The following is a 23,364-nucleotide window of genomic DNA, read 5'->3' on the forward strand; positions in this document are numbered from 1 at the left end:
AATTCAAAAACGCTTTGACTTAAAGTAATGAAATTTCATGTAGGGCCCTAGAATAAAATTTTTCGATTTCTATCACATTTTAAATGCAGTCCGTTGAAAGGAAGTTTGTATTTCTACCCTGTATCTATTCTGTGAAAGAGGAAGCTAACATACGTAATCAGATAGCTAAAAAAATTAAATTTACAGTTTTGTTATCTAAAGTGAAGATTTTTATTAGATTTGGGACCAAATCTGATAAAGTATTGTCTGACTATTGCACTATGCTTCCTTATGTATTCAAATGCAATAACTCAAAAATGCCGTATTTTAGATAAATGCAACTTTTATATGATCTTATTACTATAACTGTAGTTCTGCGCCAAATTTTTGTTCCAACTAATTGAAAAGAAAGTTTCCATACATTTGCTTTATTATTCTGCAAAGCATAAAACACTCATGCGCCCGATATCATTTAATACATATGACTTGAATTATTAAGATTTTATTCTTTGTGATAAAACAAAACTTCTTAAGAATGTTCTTTTTTTCTTCTTATAATGCACTTGAGAAATTTATATTCGAAAATAAAGTAACGCTATGTCCCAACCTTACTAAAGATCTGAGATATACGTTTAATATTTTCAGGAATACTTTCGCAGAATATTCATGGTATATTTTAAAATAACAACCAGTAATTCATCGGAATTACTGGTTGTTATTTCTTATTGTAAAATTATTTAATTTGTTTTTATCATTTAATCGAATCATTTTTCATGTTTTGCATCTCGAATCTAAAAAAGAAAACATTTGTTCTTATCAGAATGCAAACGATTATTTAAAAAAAAATGTAAATAAATGCATTCTGAAAAAATCATAGTCCTGTTAAGAATTCTTTTTGGAAATGTGAAGTTAATATATAAGAAAAAGTACATCTTTTGTAGTAAGTAAAACAATTTTTTTTATGAATTATCTCATTTCATTTTATCTGGAGTTCTTTTAGATTCCTCTTTCTTTGCGTTTTTTATCTTTGGAATGAATTTCAATCTCTAAAGGCGACCTTGAATTTGTTCTTTTTATTTAGATGTTAAAAACTCCAATTAAATATTTTGCACAACTTACTGATTTCCTTTGTAAAATATTTTTATGCTTCAATTTTTGATAGACATATAATGCATGCTATTTTGGAAGCAATACGCTTCTCTGTTATTTGTGTTATGCATTTCTCAATTTTCTGTCTCTATTCCTATGCATCATTTATATAAAAAGAAAGAGCAACAGCGTTTAAAAGTGGGCGCTTAAACGTTAAATATAACTGTTAAATGTAAGTAAAATAAAATTTCAAAAATTTTATTAAAAGCAAGTCTAACACTGAAGCTTACTTATCATGGAAAGATAAGTTGAATCTTAATATTTTAATCATCAGCAGTGGGAAAAAAAACAAGATAAAATATTGGAAGAAAATGAAAGCGTTTTGAGATTTATTTCAGTAATAAAATATATTACCGTAAAATTTGCATAAAATATTTTTTAAATTGATTAAAAATAAAAAAAAAAGTATGCAGCAAAGATTGGTATAAACGAAAAGATAAAATTTTTTTTTATTTTAATATGATGCAAAAATTATTTTTGTACTCTAAGATTTTGGAAAACTATTGTAGAACCCAAAATTTTGCTTAATTTTTAATCAATTAAAATTTCAGAAAATTAGCACTAAACTGCATATTCCCACTTTCTAAAGTTTAAATATATCAAGATTGGTAGCTCTAGATGAAACGGTTTGGTCTATAGAGAACCAAGCTCCACACAGACATATTCATCTATGTTATTAATAGAAAAAGAAATTGCTGTTTTAAAATGGCGACAAACAAGCGCGATCTTTCTGAATCTGCGCAATCATCTGCATAATTTGAATTAGCATCTACCATGAATCTTTCGCGACATCTTTCTATTATTAAACCTTAAGATAAATCAAAAAGAAGAATGAAGATGGTAGAAGTTGGAATAACAATTTTGACCAATAAAAGTCGTGTTACTCTGGTTTCAACACTTCATCGCGCAGATGAGCATTAATGAAGAAATTACATTGCTATAGAAAAAAGAATTACTATTTGAGAAGAAGAAATACAACTAAAATCAATAACAAGAATAGTAGATTGGTAAAACATTCTAAAGAATCCAGATGCAATGTGTCCTCTAAATCATAAAGTTCCGTATAAACTACCTTAAAAACAAATTATGTTAAAATAACAGAAAATTAAAATATTTTATAAATTTAACATTTTAATTGTTTTAATTTCTTTTCGCCGATTTACATTAACAACGAAATCTAGAAGCTCTAGCAGCATATATTTCTGACTGAAGAAATATTTAGAAACCAGAACAACGACGAGAGAATATGAAATGCCTTGACATTTCTATCCCGCTCCTTACTTATCTTTTCTAAAATGGTGGCACATCGACCATTACCCCTCCTGCAAAATGGCGCAATTATTTCTTCGTATTAAAGTGTCCTCTTCTCTTCTCAGAAACTGAAACATCTCGAGTTTTAGTTTTCTATTTACCTTTTTCTTTCTCCTGAGGAAAAGAAATCCCGGGCAGTGTGACGTACTGACACGTGTTGCGCCTCTCTTACCCTGCGTGTTGTTTCCTCAGCAGTTGTTCGACTTCGGGTTCCCGGTTGCCATGACAACAGTTAATACCAATCTCTTCCATCAAATGCATCATCCCACCGGTAGTAAGCAGTCCAGCCGGCCATGTTGAAGATTCTGCTGAAAGGTAATTCGTATTCCACCTGTTTTACCCGTTTTCGTCTGCCCTTTTACTGTATTCATTTCGATTTCGTCTTCTTAAGAATGAAAAGCACGTATTCTTTTCATTCTCTTTTCCTGCAGACGATTTTATGTTCGTAAAGAAGCTTTCTTATTGCAATTTTTGTTCTTTTATTTTAGAAAAATGATTCTTAATGAAATGTAATGAGAGTTTTTAAAATTTAAATGTTCAGGTGAGGGAGAATTATTTTGTGTTTAAAATATTGTTTTCCATTTTGGTCGAAAATGGGATTGGGAAGTGAATATTTGTTATTCATGTAATTCTATGTACCGAAGTTCGTGAACTCGAGTTGTCGCGCATTTTAGAAGATTAGAATGATGTTGATATTCGGATTTTCTATTTTTGGAAAGAAGTTCAATTCGGTTCGCTTCAATGGCGATGCATTTGGGAAAGTTATTTCGTATAATTTTACAAAACTGCGTTTTACAAATATTTTTATTAATGTAATTTTCGAATTTTTTTCCTTTTTCTTTCAAATTTTTTGTGAGCAAAATATTATTAGTATTAAGTAGAAATTTTCGAACACAAATTTAAAATTTGTTCTGGGTAAAGGATTTTAGATTTAAAAAAAAAATGGGGGGGGGGGAGTTTTATTTTTTAAATCTAAATTTGAATTTTAGAATAGCTTCTGGAAATTAAAAAAATTCGGCTAAAGTATTATTATATATTATAAAATATTTTTATACGAGAAATTGATATAACTTATGGTTAGATAAAAATGTATTACAACTAATTAGAATGTATCTTATTAGAAAATAATCAAAAGGTTGGTTCTGTGTGATTGATTAAAATCATTTATTAAAACAAACGAAGATAAAGAAAAAAATAAATGAAGAGTATCTTATTTCAAAGTAAACCTTGTGAATCAGGAATTTACAATCATATTTGTGATTTAAATTCAAAATTTTAGACTTCACAATGATATTTATGATTTAAATTTAAATTTTAGATTTTACAATGATATTTGTTATTTAAATTTTACAATGATATTTGTGTTTTAAATTTGATTTTATTGTTTAAATATGCAATTTTACACCCATAATTTCTTTTCAAGTTAATTGTAGATACGTATGATTTGAAAAAAAATCCCCCTAAATTTAAACCAGTGTTCTATCGCAATAAAAAGAATTACCGACAATAAGAAACTATAAAAAATTATTTCAATTTCTTTTCATCTCCTTTCAATTATAAATTATTTTAAAATTTTATAAAATAAAAAATAAGCCAACGATTGCTTTAAAAAACTTATTCAATTTAATTTTTGCATTCTATTCTTTTCTTAATTTTAGAAAGTATAATTGAACTATTCTAATCTTAATTACCATAATTTAAATTTTGAAATTTCAGCTACGCTTTACTATATAAATTAAAATTTGATATATGTATTTTATAGATTTATTTCTCAATGAAATTAGCTTAACTTTTTGATATTTCTAAATCACTGAAGAATACGGTATCCATTTTGAATTAAAATAGTCATTGCAGATAAAATATGTAAATTACAATTTTACAGAAAAAATATGTAAATTATAATTTTACACATAAAATATGCGAATTACAGAATTAGAATTCTTTCAGTTTTGAAACACTAATATTAAGAAATGCGATTAATACGAAACATTTTTGTAGAATATTTTTTACTATTTTTATTTGAATACTTAATTATCCTATTTTCATCAATGTCTTATACATTTGTTTCTCTATACTCTACTATATATATAATATATATTTGGTAAATACACGATATACATAAATATATATATATATATATATATATATATATATATATATATATATATGTATATATATATATATATATATATATATATATATATATATATATATATATATATATATATATATATATATATATATATATATATATATATATATATATATATATATATATATATATATATATATATACAACTTCTCGTTTCTTTATTTCTGATTTAGTTTCCTATCATTATTACCAAAGACTTATTAAAGATGACTTATTTTATTCTCAATTTAATGTAAAAAAAAGCTATCATTAAAATAAATTACTTTTAAATGTCAAGTATGTAAATTTGTACTCAATCAAAAAAGATAGGTCATTAATCTATTGTATTGAGTTATATCCTTTTGTTTTAACATAAAAATAAATTTCAATTTTCCTGCACCATAAATAATCACATGATAAAGAATGATTCATATATGTTGTAAAGACAATCAGAAAGGCTTTCGAATTCTTTTTACAATTCATATTAATATAGAATAAGTTTTAGTTTAAATCGTTCATTTGGGAATGGAGCTTTTATTAATAAATAATTTCTAGTTACAATGTTGTTTGCGTCAATATAGCCAAGAAAGATTTTTCTTTAAATCAAGAATACATTGATATTTATTTTAAATTACTAAGTAATTTTTAATAACTAAACATTGATTATACTCCTTTAAATTTTATTTATATTTCTGGTTTAAATACTGGTTCATTTAACATTTAAGTAATAAATTATTCAGCGTCTTAGCATATTGATATATAATCCCATATAACATGAAGACTAACTTTTCGCATATGATATCCTTTAAAAATCTTTTTATTGCCTTTTGTAGTTTCTTTTCCAAATTAAATTATCAAATGCAATGATAGTATATTAAAAGTGTTAAAGTAAAGGAAGAATTTATAACTAAAGATTCCTTAACATTAAAAAAAAAATTTCTTATGAATAAAAATGCGTTTTATTTATATTTTCAAAATAATGTTATATTTTTTAACAGATAATGTTCATAGATTGATATATTATCTGTCATTTGTGCCATACAACTTGCTTGATAAAAAAAATCTTTCAAAATGCACTGCGGGGCAGATTGTTGCGCCTTGAACTATTACTTTGGCATTTAATAATTTTTAGGACAGCAAGTGTTCAATAAGAAAATGTTTTTCAATATTTTAATAAGATTTTCAATTTAAAATTAGTTGAGATATGATTATATTTTCTTCAACGGCTATTGAATATATTATCACATAAACATAACTTTTACGTCATTTTAAAATAAAAAAATAAGCTTTTAAATTATAACCTTTTTACTTTCGTACATTCTTTTCTACTTTTAATAAATTTCAGAACATACTAATGTACATTGTATACATACTAATGTATTGCTGATATTTACTACAATATTTTAAATTTTTTTAACTATTGAATTTTAGCTCAAGCTCTCTGTAAACTTATTAAATACATTTTTGTAGTTAATTATCTTAAAAATGAAATAAAAATAAGGGAATCAAGTCTAAAACAATATCAAGCTACGATTTTCCAAAAATAAAAAAATACTTGGAATTTTTTTTATTCAAAAATTATTCAAAGAAAATTTTATTTCATACAGTTAATTCTAGATTTAAAAAAAACTTTTAGGAATTAGTTTGACTTCATTTTTAAAAATGAAGATTTAAAATCATTAGATAAAACAGTTTAATTTTCATCCGGATTCTGCAAAAGTCGGTAAAAATTATTATTTTTTCTTTTTATGCTTTCAAAATTATTTCTTTGCTTTATTTTTCTAATTAATACTTTTGATTAAACATTATATTTATTTAAATGATCGTATTTATCTTCTTCAAGTAAAAATTGTATTTCAATCTTTTTCGACTATTTTGATGTATTAAATTACTCGGTTGCATAATTATCGTCTGCAATTATTAACTGTTGATGAAAAATATCTTTTTCATTTAAATATGCGTTAATTAATATAAGACTATTTTAACTTTCTAAATGGAATTTTTTATGCATTTGGTGTTCAATTTTTAGTGTCGTTGTGTGTCGTTTTGGTGGCAATAGCCGTTAATTCCATACTGAAGAGAATATGGATAAGTCATGGAATTATAAATGAACCACGTCCGAAATATGACATTATTATCGGTAAGTTTCCTTTTTTTATATTTAAATAATTTTTTGTAAATATATTTAAACATGAGGTAAAAAATTAAGTAATCACAATATATTTCATAAAGTGCTGATTTTTAGAAGCAACATTTATATACAAAATATATGGAAGATCATTCATACCTAATTTCGATTATGCGTACATATGATTTCGTTGGTGTTACATTAAAATAATGAGAAAATGTTGTTAACTATGTATTATCCATTCGAGATATTTTACAATAATATTATGATAATGTAAAATTTAATTAAGATTCACAAAAATTCATTTATTATAATTCATTATAGGTAGTATTTAAAATATAATATAAAAATATAACGATGTGATATAAGTAATAATTATTATGATATAAAAATTTAATTATAATTTTCATAAAATCATTCATCTTGAAAATAGTGCTTTCTTTAACTTAAAATCGTAAATTAGTAATTAGCAAAATTATTGATAATATTCTAATTTTAAAAAAGTTTTTACCATATGTCATTTTGGTAGCTTTTAAATTTTCAGATTCAATGAAGAGTAAAATTATTTAAACAGAATTGGTATTAGTAGACAAGAAAGTGATAACTGACCTTAAAGACAAAAGTAGTAAATGATAGCAAAAAAAAAAAAAAAAAAAAAGCTGATAATTGTGCAATGTTTTAAAAATTTCTATAGTGACTAGAGAAAAAAAAACTATGTTATAGACCTAATGAAACTAAATTTGAGGCTCTTCTACAGTTATATTCTGTAAAACTTAACTATATGGCGAAAACGAGCCCTATTAATTTGCTTGAAACAATAATTATTCTGAAAAAAATAGTGATAAAAATTAAAATGAAATCTACGATTGCAAATTTCAGGTTATCATGTTCAGTAATCATCATTCATCATTGCCTTTTAAGTCATTATCTGTCTTAATTAATTTAAGTCATTAACCAGTTTAAACCGGTTTGAAACAATCACGAGACTTATCTATCGGTCTCTATCTCTCTCTATATATATAGATATATACTATATATAATGATAATTTTTTTAACTTTCATTTTCAATTTTTCTAGCTGGCAAACAAAGTTTTGGAGCTCGACCGATTTTGAAATGAAATAACAGCTATGATGTCATAGTTCTACTCAACCTTTTAAAAACGCATCTGCTGTCAAAGAAGCGTGCGTAATAATAAAGCAATGCTGGTAAAAGCAGGTTAACTTTTTAAAAACGCATCTGCTTTCAAAGAAGCATACATTATAATAATACAATACTGGTAAAAGTAGGTAAAAAATATATGATTAAAAGATAATGATGAAAATTGCCATTTATGCTTTATTCATTGCCTACGCGATTTCGAGATTCAATATTCATTGCCTACGCGATTTCGAGATTCAATATTCATTGCTTAAGCGATTTCGAGCTTCAAAACCCCCTAACCAAAACAACATTGTGTTCTCAAATGATAAAGAAAAGCTGGAATAGAACTTGAAATTAAAGAATTCATGTAGACTTCCGTATAATTAGTGCATATTGTAATACAATAATAAGAACAAGGTTTGATTGGAAAAGTGGAAATCTCTATTTAACTAAGAAATAAAATTTTAGCATTGCTTAATAGAGTGCAAATAAGTTTAGCATTTCCTGAAAAATTCCCTACTAAGTTGGAAATATTCCCTGTTCATGGAAATCTAATAATAATTTTCTTTACAAAACTGGTTAGAATAAATTATTAAAAACTTATAAAGTGGTGAAAACTGAAAAAAGGAAGTTCATTATAGTTTTTTATGAAAAAATTATGGTTTTCCACAGTGTAAAACGATATGTTCATCACAATACAAATAAATCCGATCAATCACGTTTAACATGATAATGAAGAACCAACATTAGATAGATCTGATATGTAACCAACAGATGTGTTGGCGAAACTACTTCTGTTGGTTACATATCAGATCTGATTACTCATGAAATATTGCAGTTTAATCTATATCTTACATCATGAGGAGATGCGAAATTGATTTTAGAACCGGAAAACAGTTCCAAATTAGAAACGCTTATTAACCCCATTGTATTTCAAATGGAAAAGACCTGTATGTTTTGAATTTATCTCTCTCTTCTTAGTTGGTGGAGGATCGTCTGGATGCGTCTTAGCTCGACGTCTTTGGGAAAAGAGTAATATGTCTATCTTGGTGATAGAGTCGGGAACGACAGCCCCGTGGATCAGCCTCGTCCCTTTGCTCGCCCCGGCACTGCAGGGCTACACAGCGGACTGGGCTTACAAAACAGTCACGCAGACGCATACACATCTTGGAACGAATAATCGAGTAAGTTGAAGTCATTTTTAAAATACAATCTACTCACTTCAGTTTGAACTATTACTTACAAGTGATCAAGTATCTTATAAATTTATTTGTTATCAACCAGAATTATGCAAAAAGCACAAAAAATTTTCAAATAAATATAAATTTTATTTCTAATATTATAAAAATTTGTTGATATCAAAATATCTGTAACAAAAGAACTTCTGGTAATCATGCATTGATTTCATGTAGCCTTTAGATTACGATTAGATTGATATTCCTTTTTAAATAGACGTTTTGGTCTAAAAACAGAAGAGTACGTTCTTTTCTCTCCAAGACATTAGAAGATAAGATATTTAACCTGTATTCTATTCCAGGCTAACCGCATCCATTATCCGTATCGGAATTACACATGTGTTGATACCAGATTGTCGTCTCTCGAAACCAAATCGATCTGATAGAGTTAGATAGAAGGATTGTTTCCATTGGGTTGATTTTTTAAATGATCTAAGGTATAAATAAAGATTGATTGATTTAATTCACGAAAAGAATGAGCATTTAATAGCTTCATAGTGCAACATCTATACCAACCCATGAGGAAAAATCTAATTATAGAACATTTCATAGGAAAGAATACACATGACACTAACTCGAAACATATATTCAAAGTTCTGTTTTGTAGGGAGAGTTAATTGATTTTGTCACCTTAATTATAAAATATTTCCTTTCATTGGGGTATTTTACGATCATTGATCATCTCATCACGGGCAACAATGAATTATCAATGAAAAAAAAAAAAAACAGTGAACATTATATACAGTAGTAGTAATAAGGTTATGATATCTATGAAAAAATTCAAAGGTAAAAAATATATTTTGTAGTTTTTTTTGCTATGTGTAGTAAAAGTGATCTCCATGAACTCACTGTTGATGTGTAGTAGTCACTGACTTTATCTACCAATTAAAAAAAATCAATTGTTCTGACACAATCCTATGTAGTGAATATGATGTTTATTAAAAGAAAAATGTTTACGTGAGTTTTTAAATGTGTTCTTTGTATTGTAGATAGAAGGATTGTTTCCATTGGGTAGATTGTAATAGAAATGTGTATTTAGAAGTCTACGAGCTTTAGAAATGAAAATAAAAGATCATTTTTTCCAATTTGGATTGGTTACATATATTCAATTCGACCTCTATTAAATATTATATCTATGGATGCAACATTTGCAAACAGTTTTCTTCTGGGACAAGTGTAAGTAACTCTCCTCTTTTGCTAAAGAGAGCGGAGAGTAACACGGTATCTATATTTATAAAATAGACAGATAATCGAAGATAATCCAAGTAGCTTAATTCAATAGATTAAAATAATTTGAAATTGGAATCTATACTTGAATATTTTTTGGCTTTTGCTTTAGAGGGTTTTCATAAAAGTTTTAGCTTTTTAGACTTTTAGATCGTCATTGTTATTTTAATGAAATTTATGTTCAAAACTAATCATTCTTATCGTATCTATATTTGATTTTTTGTAGAAAATTTTGCTTTTATTCTAATCTTTTGTATTCTATGTATACCTCGCACAAGTATAAGAAATTTTTCATTATATAAACAAATGCAGTATAATCGATCATATAATTCACGGAAAGGTGTGCATACTAGGGACATAATTATAGATTAAGTTACAAAAAATTGTAAATAGATTGCGGATTCTCTTTTATGATTTGCTGTCAATTTGATCATTCAAATAATGACGGATTTATACTTGCTCCACTAAAATTAGCGATGCATAAGCTATTGAAAGTTTTTCTCCCTGCAATAAGGATGTGTAAAAATCTTCTTGAAATGGAATATACAGTGGTACTATATACAGGTATACTATATATAGAGGTTAAAGTCATACCTTTGTCTCAAAAGCTATTAAGGAGCTCCAGTGTTGTTGCTTTGATAAACAAAAAAAAATCTTCTTTGTCAGGAATCCTTAATTTATAGATTACAGTAAATCCAAGCAAATCGATGGTATAAGAACCTCCTTTAAAAAATCGTATTTATCACGAAATTCAGCAGAGAAAAAAAGTAGACTACAAAACAAGAGACTCTTGAATCTACGTATTGATTATGACTCATCTACAAGGCAGCCATAAAACAGCTTTTCCCTGTTTAGAAGCACCTGCAGCTAAAGATAATGAGCGAAATGAAGCCAATTTTTATATGTACACTGTCGAATGCATGGAAGATGAATTCCCAATAAACAATCTCGTCCCCCTCCCCTTTCTGCAAAAAAGAAAAAAAAAACACACACACACACACAATCAAAACAACAACAACAATGTAATAACAAAAGCTACCGATGAAAGAGATTTCGAGGCTATTACAACGAAAATAATGAAATCGATGTTTACTACAAATGCACGAAAAATAGATTATACAGAATGTCATCAATGTTCGAATGATGAAAAAAATGCACATGCAGAAATGATTGACATGCAGAACGAAACTAACAGAAAATATTTTTTTACTAACCCTTGAATTAGCAAATAATGAAAAATTTGTAATAAAAATTATTTTGGTGGCACCTACTAAGTAGGATATGAGTAATATATTTATTATGTCATAGAGGCATGGAAAGCTTTTTTGAAATGCTTCGATTTGTCGCCGACTGATATGAGCTCGTGCTATTGTGATGCAGTTCAGGATTCCAAACATTTAATATTTGAATGCACAAAATTTATTCCTGAAAGACGTAAACTCAGGAATTGCCTGCTAAGGAACAATATAGCTTGGCCTCCTCATTTATCTGCTATTGTATAGAACAAATTTTTCATTTCCTATTGTACGTATATTAATAGGGCTTTTTCCTATATCATTTAGACTATATTTCTATGTGTTTCATATATATTTTTATGCTTTATATATTTGCATTTTGAATATTTTATTTTTATTTGATCATGCAATTGTAATCTTATTTATTTATATTTCCATTAGTATACAATTGTGTTTTATTTTTTGTTTGTGTTTGTATATTTTCTTGTTTCTCCATTTTTTTTCTTTTGCATTTGTGCCTGTGCCCTTTATATTTGAAATTTCTTCTACTATCAAATAAGTGCTGACTTACGTTTATCAGCCTTGTGATATACTTGTTGCCACACAAGGAGTTATACCTAGAGACTCAAAAAATATCTATAGAAATCATTTTAAGTAATTATTTATAATTTCATTAATTCTTAAAATTTTTATTTTAATTTATTTTAATATATAAATATGTACATGAAGGCATGCTTAAGTTGTACAGGATTACATGTAAAGCATATGAAGTTGCATATCTTCCTTAAACGCTAAGAAAAATTTATGTTACTTCTGGAAACCGTGACAAATATAGAATTAATCGATATTAGAGTTGCATTTTCTACATTATGATCTTTCCTTCGTGTACAAGAAATTGGAAGCTTTCTCTTCCCCCCCCCCCCCACTTTTTTTTGAGGAATTCGTTTCCCCGTACCTTTTACAGTCTTCATATGAAATCTAATTCCATTCTGTTCATTAATTTTAGAGAAATAGGGAAACATTACCAAATATGGAAACTTTAAATGAACAATTCTTATATGTATACAAATTTATTTCGTGTATCTTGGAAACGGCTCTAACGATTTGAATCAAATTTTATATTTAAATAAGGTTTTGCTTTTTATGTTCATTTATATAGGTGTATTTCGTAAAAAAAACCCGATTTTACATAAAAAAACATTTTTTATAACTACATATTGACATGTGGCTATACATGATCTACATAAACGTGCCAGAGATAGAGTAGTGGTTAGGGCTTAAAACTCCCACGCATTTTTCTCATATTCAATCCCACGTTTGCAATTCAATTAGATTTCATTTTAAACGAGCCATAAAATAGGATTTTATTTACAATTTTAAAAAAATCCTACCGTGTGAAGCTCGGTCTCCTAGATACTATATTTTATGGTCAACCTGTAATTAGTATTTTGTCCGTAAAGGAATAATATGTCAGAACCAAAATTTTAGTTGAAACGTTTCTCTTCAAAACAACAATTACTAATATTTCAATTTTTCAGCAATCATCTTGGCCTAGAGGCAAAGTCTTGGGTGGAAGCAGCGTGCTCAACTATCTGCTGCACATGTGGGGAGCTAAGTCAGACTTCGACAATCTGTGGAACGATTCTGGTGAAACAGGGTGGGACTTCGAATCCGTCCGACACTACTTCAAGAAATCAGAGAGCTTCCAGCGCGTCTCAGGAGCTTCCAAGACTGGTTAGGCATCGTCGAATTCCTCATCGTATGTTGTAAATCAGTGGTGGACTCTTTCTCTTTTCCTTCTCTACCTCACTCTCTTCTTTCTCCTTCCTTCTATTTTCCCTTGTGTCTTTGTATTGTTTTTATCTGTATTTTCTAATCATTTGACGATTTGTTAACGATTACTTGTGAGTACAAAGTTCAATTTAAATTCTAGATGTTCTGTTTGATGTGCGAAATCATTTGCTTCATGTGTTTTTCAAAAATTTATATTAAGAATTATACAATTTCAAATTGTTTTATCGATTTATATAAAACTGAATGTTTGTTTGAATGTCTTTTATACAAATGTACTTATTTTTTATCTTGAAATTTTTCACAAGTGCACTTCAGAACAAGGGAAAAGTCACTATCAACTTTTTGTTGTCCAAAAAGTTAATAAATGTGTAAATTAATTAAAAATGAAGCGAAGTATTTGGTGTTGTTCAGCTATATCTTCTGAAAACATTATTTCACAAAAATGCTTTTTAAATCCTCTTAAAACTCAAAAGACCACTTTTTTATTCATATCAGTTTTATTTTCATACAATCATTTTTCTAAAGAAAATGCTTTCTATTTCCCACCAATAGCATCAATTGCATTGGCAAATACATTTACAAATACAAATACATGTACACTTGTAGAATTCATTTTTTCAGACACATAAATACATTTAAGCATTTTGGAAAAGCTTGATGTCCATTTCACTAAAATGTACTTCAAAACTTTTCCAAAAGGATTTTTTTTTTTAAATTTTACCTCAATCAAAGATTTATTCTCATATTCATCACTACTCAGCTTTGGTTATCAGTTCGTTCTCCATGATTAATAGTTGTTAAAAACTGAATCAACTATTTTGTGTAGCTTGGTTATAATGGCATCTTCAGCACAATATTTTTATATTTCAAATTTTAATATGTATACACTACTTTAGAAGCGTTACACCATTCTGTTCATTGTGCTATATGCAGTTCCATAAAATTTATGTCTATATCTTTATAGATTCACTTACATCACAGAAAATTACAACTGTGCTTAAAAATGGACGCAAGCATTGGTCTGTTGCTTGATTATGAATTTAAAACTTAAATGTATATAAAAGAAATTTTAAAATTTTATTAAAAGCACGCCTTATAGAGAAATCTCATGAGAAAATCATGAGAAAATATGCCGCATCTTCATGTCTTTATCATCAACAATAGAAAAAAAACCAGAATAAAAGTCTAGTGGCAACAAGAAAACGATTTGAGTTTCACTTCAACATTAAACTACAATGTTTTAAAATGCACATTTTTATAAAATACATAAGATACAGAATTTTAAAAATATTAATTAAAAGTAAGGAAAAAAAATACAGGACAAAAAATTCGTATAATTAAGAAAAAAATATTTCGAATTTTAAGATAATTAAAGAAACTTTTTATGCTGTAATATTTTTTAAATTATCACACACACACACGCGCGCGCGTGCAAGCACATTTATCCTTATTATTACTATATATATTCAAAAAAAAAAAACTGTACGTGAGCTTATCATAAGCGGAATTGCAAAATTATCCCCTAACTTGGATCCTTATTCTACTGATCCTTGTTAAGGATGTTAGATATATCATGAGGTAGAACATTAACCAAAATTGTGCGCTTTCAATGAATAGTTGATTCTTCATTAAGGTATTCGTAGTAACTCCTTTGATAAAATTTTTTTAATATAATGAGTTTTGAGCAGCATAGCCATGGTCACTTTTGCGCTCTAACTCGTAGTAACTCCTGAGGCAATCCAATGACAATGTATGTAACGAGATATGGAATTTTGAATGCCATCTGATATCCTTTCCAGTAAGAGATTAAAAATAATCGTACTTCTGCTTTTTTTAAGGAAGTTAAAATTTGCATTGATTAGTTCGATAATTAGCTACTTTTTATTTCCTTCAGTTTCATCAGTACGATTAAGTGAGAAATAATTCCAAAGGTGTGTGTATGCTGGAAGGGAAGGATTTTATTCAGTACTGAAATCAGTAAGAAAACTACATCGCACGTATATTTTACGTTCTCACCAACACTAAGCAGGTTCATCAGTAAATTACTTATATAAATGGTGCCGAAATGCTTTATTCATACCGATCAATCTACCAACTTTTGTTTGATTTCATTCTTTTAGGAATGAGAGGGGATTTTGGACCCATGCCTGTCAAAGAATTCAATGCTTCATCGTCACCACTGGCCTCGGCATTTTTGGAAGGATTGTCCTCTCTTGGCATTAAAATTGGCGATTTGAATGGTGAAATTGAAAACGGAGCCATGCCTTCACAAAGTAAGTGCGTAATTTCTTAATTGTCCTTGTTTCCCTTGGGGAAGATTATTTAACGAACATTTTCAGACAAAAATGGAAATCTTTTTTTTTTTTTTCAGATAAAGAAAGAGAAAGTTTTGGTGATAAATACTTAGAAAGACTCGATTTTATTTTAGTATCTATGTTATGAAAATTGCTTCAAATCAAAGAAAAAGAGCATTAAATTTCTTATTAGCACAATATATTGTACGATATTGCCACGACGCTTTTCTATATTATGAATACCTTACATTATCATAAACATAACAGTATTATAGAGCATTTTGTGCTATTAAAAATTGAAGACATACATATATGCCTTTAATTATTATATCCTCCACAAAATGCGCATAAAAAATTTCTCATTTTATATTTCACCCTCTTTTTCCTTACAATAAGTCTCGATTTCACCGGAAAAGTCTTTAATTTGTCCTGAACTGAACAAATGACTTGGATATTTGTTTTCCATTTACAGACATATATTTCATAATTAAAAATTTAATATATATATATATATTGAGTATGATTAAAACAGTCTTCTAAAGAATTCTCTTTTAAAACTTTTATAGTCCAACAATGTCTAATATAATTACTAATTTCCTTATTAAAGGGAATAAGAGCAATTCAGTATCAAAATTTTTGTGAATATATACTTATTTTCCTTGTGTGCGAACTCGCATCAGCACAATTTTACTCTCACTAACATATATATATATAACATATTTTTATCGAAATTTTGGACCATACACATCAAAAAGTAGATTGTTTATATTTGTATATGGGATCGCCTAATCAAAAAAGAAACTAACTCAGCGAGTGAAATTTGGATATTAAAATAAATTTATCGGCATATTTAAATTGTAGATAACAATCTTTGTATCTACATTTCTATGGGAAACAGTCCTATTGGAAAAGGTATTGTTCCAAATACATAATTGATTCTCTTCTTACTATGAAACCCAGAAAGCATCATATGAAGAAAGGATTTCTAAGAGTTCTGTCGGTTTGTATAGGAATGAATGGACACAAATAATGCAAAGAAGTCCAATACAAGAAATAAATGTGAACTAAAAGTTAAATTTTTTAACATAGAATTGCTGTGAAAAAAATCTTTACAACAATGTTTGCAAATAAGGGATCAAAACTGCGTCTATCATTAATACTATCTGCTTCCCAGAGGTGATTAGATTACAGTTTAAAAATTGTACATAGATATTGGAATTCCGGGGGCTTCAATTTGTGGGTAAATAATTCTACAAATAGCGGGTATTGTGGGTAAATAAAGCTATGAAGAAACATTTGACCACGTTTCCATACAAAACAAGTTATGTTTTGGTTTGTATAGAAAAACCAATCATGTAACCAAAGAGAAAAAGAATAATTAATTCGAATTTTTATTTGCTTAGGTAACATTTGGAACGGATGGCGAGTATCTGTTGTAGATGCATATTTAGATTCGATTTTGGACAATGCAAATATCCATTTGCTGACAAGTACCCAAGCTATACAGGTACCGTATCATTTAATACTTTAAGCTTCTTGATACTTTGAATCCTAAATATTAATTATACATGATTGTTCTTAGTATGAAAATGATGGAAATATTGCTATATGTGTGCTACACGTGGAAATTTCTATGCAATGAATTTTTTCCACATTTCTTCAAGTTCAATATATAGAAATTCGACTGTGTGTATTTTATTTTTAAATTGTATTTATCAATGTATTCATTTCGGTCATTAATAAATGGAATTTTAGATAACATAAGACAATAAATAAATAAATGAATAAAATAAAATAAAAACGTAGCAACATATGAAGGTTTGATTGTATATGTATTTCATTTTTAAAGTAATAAGGCTTTTTGAATTCTAATTATCAACATTACTTAACCTTCAATACGTAAAATCTAAAAGACCAAATAACACTGTTGTGTGATTTTGTAAGCGCAATTCAGTTCTGTGTTAAATTGTCATTTCAATTGATCGGGAAAAATGGCATCTAAGTTTCTTGTGTATTTAACTGTATCCCAGCAATGAATCGTTAAAGGTCGTACATTCTTTCATAACTCTTCTCTATTCTGTTCGCCAAAGGCCATGCAATTAATAATATAGAAATATATTTATTTGATAGTATGCAAGAAAGTTTCGGAAACACCTCTCTCGCTAGTTTACGCTGATTTATAAATGATGCAGTTTATATTTTCATTCGATTATTATCTCCCATTCATGAATATTACTTTATGATGTTTTTTTTAATTACCAGATATGCTTCTTATATTTAATGCTCATCAAGATATATGTTTCCCCAAAAAACCTAATCGCATCTCCCACTTTTTATCCTTTGTGATTTCAGATTATCATGGAAAACAACAGAGCGACTGGCGTTCTTGCCGTAAATCTTTATTCTGGAACTACCTATCATATCGAAGCAAAGTACGAGGTGATTCTTAGCGCAGGAGTCGTAGAAACTCCTCATCTTCTAATGTTATCTGGCATCGGACCGAAAGAGCAACTTGAACGATTTGGAGTAAGTTATTTATTTTCTGGGTAATATTTTTTCACTTATATCTTAATAGCATTGGGATCATTTTAGCAAATTGGGATTAGTTACAGCTTTATAAATGTCAAATGAACTAAAGCTAACTGTCAAGTGTGTGAAGTCTGCTATTCAAAACTGAACCAATTTTGAACAGACTTACCTCAGATTACTTGACATATAACAATTAATTTTGTAACAATGGAATTAAAATTTGTTCTATATTTTTTTTGCGAAAATAGCATCCATGTCTGTGTTTTGAAGATGATTGCCCATTGCATAACTGCATCCATTTATAATGTACTTACATTGTTTGTTTTAAGATCACATTTACTTTTATCATAATTTAATTTTCTTATTAATGACGATATGCATTATTTTTTTTATTTTAATGTAAATATTCGTATTTGGTCTGAAACAGTTCATTTAGATGGAAAAAAGTGCAATTTTTTTAATTGATTAAAATATAATTAGGTTTTTATAAAAAATAAAATTCTGTGGTTGCGTTTTAAAATTGCATGGGAGTAATGTTCTGCGAATCACATATTGGACATGGAAAACAGTCAATATATTTTTTTTTATGCTGTACCTTATTTTTTTCATTCTATCTCAAAGTAAACTGATTTATCATGGCTTCCTCTCGCTTTTTTTTTTGTTAGTATTTTATCTTGAAACTTGATATTTGGAACCCCTATCCACTAAAAAAAAATCAGTTCTTACCCTGAGGCATATCCTCAAATTATGTTGAGGATATTAGGAATGTGCGCAGGAAGGGGGGGGCGGGTTCAGCCTACGCATCTATCGCCATCTTCATTTCATTCGTATCTATGATGTATATCTATAAATAGCTCTAGTCCACCTTCAAAACAAGATGTTTATTTAACTAAACTAAACTAAAAGAGTATTATGACTAAAAAAATTAAAAATACTTTCAGTTACATTATTTAATTTATATTTGCTTAAATTTCATTTCACTGATTTTCATTTATATATACGAGACAGATTAAAACCGCCTTTCAGAAACTGAAATCAATTTTCTTCTTAAATGGCAGTTTTCACAAACTCAATCACAATATCAAAGAAATGTTGGAAATTTGCATCGATTATTCAGTCTATCAAATAAGATGCAGCGTTCTGTCATGGTTAATACGGAAAAGAATTAAATGAATGACTGAATGGGTATTTTATTTTGAGCATGTGCATTGCTTTACAATATTCTATTGAACGGCAGTAGGAATGAAAAAAGTCTCTTCTAAATGGAAAGAGCCTTTTGTTTCATAGTTTACTGGAAGTGGATTCATTGTACTAGCTCAGTATATATTCCATAGAGAGTTCTACTTTCTTTCACTAAGTGACAATAATATTCATTGATTGCGTGATTCATTCGAAATCACAGGGTATTAGAGTTAGGAAAATATATAGCCTTGCAAAAAATTAAATGCCAGAAACAAAACGTTGAATTTATCAGAAAAGCCATGTAATTCCCCCTCCCCCCTTTTATCGCATCTTTTCTTTGTTTTTTGAAAAAGGATGGGCTGCCCGTTTTATCTATTTTCATACTCGGATGACTCAAGATGGAAATAATCATCACATTCATTTGGAATGCGAGAGTTTCTTCAATTTTGGATAATTTAATTTGCAGAGTTAAGAATAATTTGTTAGATTTCTACAAAAGGGTAAGAGGTTTTTCAAACAGAAAATTGGTTGAACTTATAAGAATAAGCTTCAATGTTTTATTTTATGTATGAGGTATTGTAATATAAACATAGATTTTTTTAAAAAAAAGTCGAGAATCGAATGATATAAAATCTTCCATAACCAACACTCAATTAATTAACCGACGGACGATATCAAATTAATGACGCTTTAGAAGGTATATGTTAAAATTCGAAATTTAGACTTATGGTGTAAAAATACGTTTCAGATTAGTGAAGAATGGATGCAGGTATGATTGAATTCAGGCAATTAAAGATGAAGAAAGAAATGGGTGAATTTCAAGATAATATACAGACAAAGAATGTTATCTATAAAATGCAGGCACATGATTTTTATAAAATTTGCAGAACAATGGTTATCTATATCAACGTATGATATTTTTAGGCTTAGGAATAGTTAAAAGTTAATTTTCTATCTTGTAAGAATGTAGATATTCGAAATTATATATAATCGTCCTGAGAAACGTGCTAACTGTTATGTGTTAGCATGTTTAGTAATGGTTAATGTCATCTAATTATTGCTTTTATGAATTAAAATATGATGCTCGTATGGGTTTTGATTTCAAATAATTTGCACTATTTTCGATAATAATTGTTTAATTGTGGTAAAAAAAAAATCGGAAAACAAGACCAGCTGATTTCGTATGCTGCAGTTTCTACCAATGGGATCACAAAACTTGAACAGATAACTTCTATAAGCGTGTATTCAATAAACCAGAAAAGTATCATATAGAACCTGTCTACTAGTTGTTTCTTAAAAAGAGATCGTATTGTGTTGGATAGGTTGTGTGTCATAAAGACGGTGTATTAAAGTATCTGACAGCATTCAAGATGAACTTTTTGAAAAATGTATAAAATACTTATTTATTTTTAAATTGTTAGATAAAATAGATTGAAAACACTCTGAAAAAATATACCGGTATATATATCAGAAAAAGAATACCTGAAAAAATATACCGGTTTGAATTCAAAAATTTATTTAAACAGTGAAAGAAATTTTTAGGAGGCTAAAAAGAGATATAAAATAAATATCTTCCGGCTTGAAAGTTTATCAGTCAATTTGTTCAAAATTTTTCGATAAGAAGTATATTACATAGTTCCTAAAATAAGAAACAACTGCATTTCTATCCAATATTTAAATATTGAGGCTCAACTAATAAACAATTCCCAATTTTTTCACATTGCAAAGCATTAAAGTTATTGCGAAATCTTTCTCAATGAACAAATTAATTAATTATTCTATAATTAAGACACTACAGAACATATTAAGAAATTATTATATCAGATTTGCACAAAACGTTTACTTTTGATTTTAATATATGAGATTTCTCGCAAGAATATTTTTCCAAAATAATACAGAAATTAGCATTTAAAGATGTAAAATAGGATTAAAACGTTAATTATGCAGCTATAACAATCAATGTAATCAATGTCATGGAATAAACTTAGAACAAAATCAAACGGTATTTTTAATAAAATGTTTAGAAATAAGAATATTAAAGAAAATAAATATTTGGTATTTTCACTAAAAATTGCCTTTTTTTCTTAAAATGGTGACGATTATAAGAACGATGACGATGGTTAAAAAAAATAATATTATAATTTCAAGTGTCAATATCAAAAACTAACTTTTCAATGAAGTCATTTTAAAAAAAATAGCGCTATAATTCTAATCATCAATACAATATCAGTGTAATTGAATTATTTTATTTTGTTTCATTATCAATTGAATTGCTTTTGTAGGATTTTTCTGTCACATTTATTCAAAGCATAATTTTCCCACTTCAATTCAGCTCCATTTTTATTTTAAAAAAAATATTTTTCTGCTTTTTCTGATGATTTAGTCAAGGCCAACAAACATCAAAAATCAATACACGCCGAGCGTTCCGGGTGCCGTTTTTAACCACTTGATTGGACCATTCAGAAAATCCCTCGAAGAGTCGGTTATCGAAGAATTGTCATCAGTCACACTCGAAAACACCGAAAGAAATGTCCGCGTACTTATTTTGCTCCCCCGATCGATTTGTATCCGGTGATCTGTTAATCTTCAGGAGAAGGCTTCCCACACGTGTCACGCGAAAGTAAATGTGGGAGAGGATTCCGGGAAAAACAATCTTTTACTGGAAAAGTGAGTTAGGATTTCGAAAGAAATTTTTCAGAACTGGAAAATTATACAGCGATCGATGGAAAAGAAAGAGTGGAACCGTGAAGCGGTGATGGAGGTGGAGAGTGTAGTGGGGGAGGTTCGCCGTAAACTGACAAAAAACTGTTTTTCAGAAAAATCGAATGTAAATCGTGTTTTTTTCTGGTCAAAAAAAATAAGGGAGAGGGGGATAAAAAAGGAAATAAAAATAAAAAAAAGAAATCACCCTATTATCAGCAGCTTTTTATTTCCATGAAGGATTATTTTAATAAAGTATGTATCAATGTCATTTAATATATAATACATACTAGACTTAGAAAAAAATTGAAACTCTTTATTAATGAAAATTATAATCCTCAAAAAGATCGATCGGCAGCTTTTGATGATTCTTCATATTTTCGATGTTTGTTCTCCAAGCAGAATAAAATCATTTTTGCAATTATGTTCTGTTTTCTTATTTGTGATCAAGATAGTTCAGAAAAGTTATTCTTCATATTGAAAGATAATATATTGTTATGGAAATATTTCGTGAGCATACTGTGAAAGAAATCCAACATATTTAATAATGGAAAATGATGCTTTATTCCATGAGAAAATACGAAATGTAAGTAGGAAAAACATAGCCGTGGCATGCAAAAAGAAAAATATTAGTAAAAACTAACAATACAAGCAGTTAGAGAATCGCTAATCAAATAACAGCATTAATAGCAGTTATAACAGATAAACACTGTAAAGAGAAAGTTAATCCTCGTGTGAGCGTTTCGCTTTTTATAGGCTCCGCATAGAGTACGCATATTGTACCTCATAAGGAATCCGCATTTCTAGAATGATTTTCAGATCTCAATTTTCTAATAGAGATACCACCATAATTCTTGTATGTTTAGAAGCTGGCATCCATTAAGATTATCTGTGAAACTTTCTTTTCAGTAATAATACTAGTCCTGCAGAAAAGCAATATTGCAGATTCCTTACAATATTATGGATGATAAGTTTTCGATAGAGGTATTTTAAATAAAAAATGTTATTCTTTTGGCCTCTTTTTTTATCTGCCATTTTCGCATCAGTTATGCCATTTATGTCGCATAACTGAGATTCTACTTATTATTTATAAGACACAATGCCATAGAAGCAGAGTCTATTTGTGGATCGTAAGTAGGGGTTCCGATCGTTTTACATAAAAAGTGTTATCCTTTTGGCGCTTTTTTATCCACCATTTATGCATCAGTTATCCTCGTTTATGTCACATGATTCAGATTCTACCATATTATTTACATGATACGATGCCATAGAAGAGGAGTCCATTTGTGAATCATAAGTTCGTGTACCGATCCCACTAACGATCTATCT

The 23,364-nt window shown here is 28.2% G+C and overlaps 1 protein-coding gene across 1 annotated transcript in view; it reads left to right on the top strand.

The window, feature by feature from the left end:
- Nucleotides 1–2,609: 2,609 nt before the first annotated feature.
- LOC129984392 (alcohol dehydrogenase [acceptor]-like) overlaps nucleotides 2,610–23,364 on the top strand; it is a 32,070-nt gene continuing 11,315 nt past the window's right edge. The window contains exons 1-7 of the mRNA XM_056094271.1: nucleotides 2,610–2,754; nucleotides 6,600–6,710; nucleotides 8,821–9,023; nucleotides 13,075–13,270; nucleotides 15,451–15,603; nucleotides 17,028–17,131; nucleotides 17,977–18,150. Coding sequence (XP_055950246.1) covers nucleotides 2,733–2,754; nucleotides 6,600–6,710; nucleotides 8,821–9,023; nucleotides 13,075–13,270; nucleotides 15,451–15,603; nucleotides 17,028–17,131; nucleotides 17,977–18,150 — 963 coding nt within the window. The 5' untranslated portion in view covers nucleotides 2,610–2,732. The remainder of the gene's footprint in view (nucleotides 2,755–6,599; nucleotides 6,711–8,820; nucleotides 9,024–13,074; nucleotides 13,271–15,450; nucleotides 15,604–17,027; nucleotides 17,132–17,976; nucleotides 18,151–23,364) is intronic.

Source organism: Argiope bruennichi, chromosome 9, assembly GCF_947563725.1.
Source record: "Argiope bruennichi chromosome 9, qqArgBrue1.1, whole genome shotgun sequence".
NCBI lineage: Eukaryota > Metazoa > Arthropoda > Arachnida > Araneae > Araneidae > Argiope > Argiope bruennichi.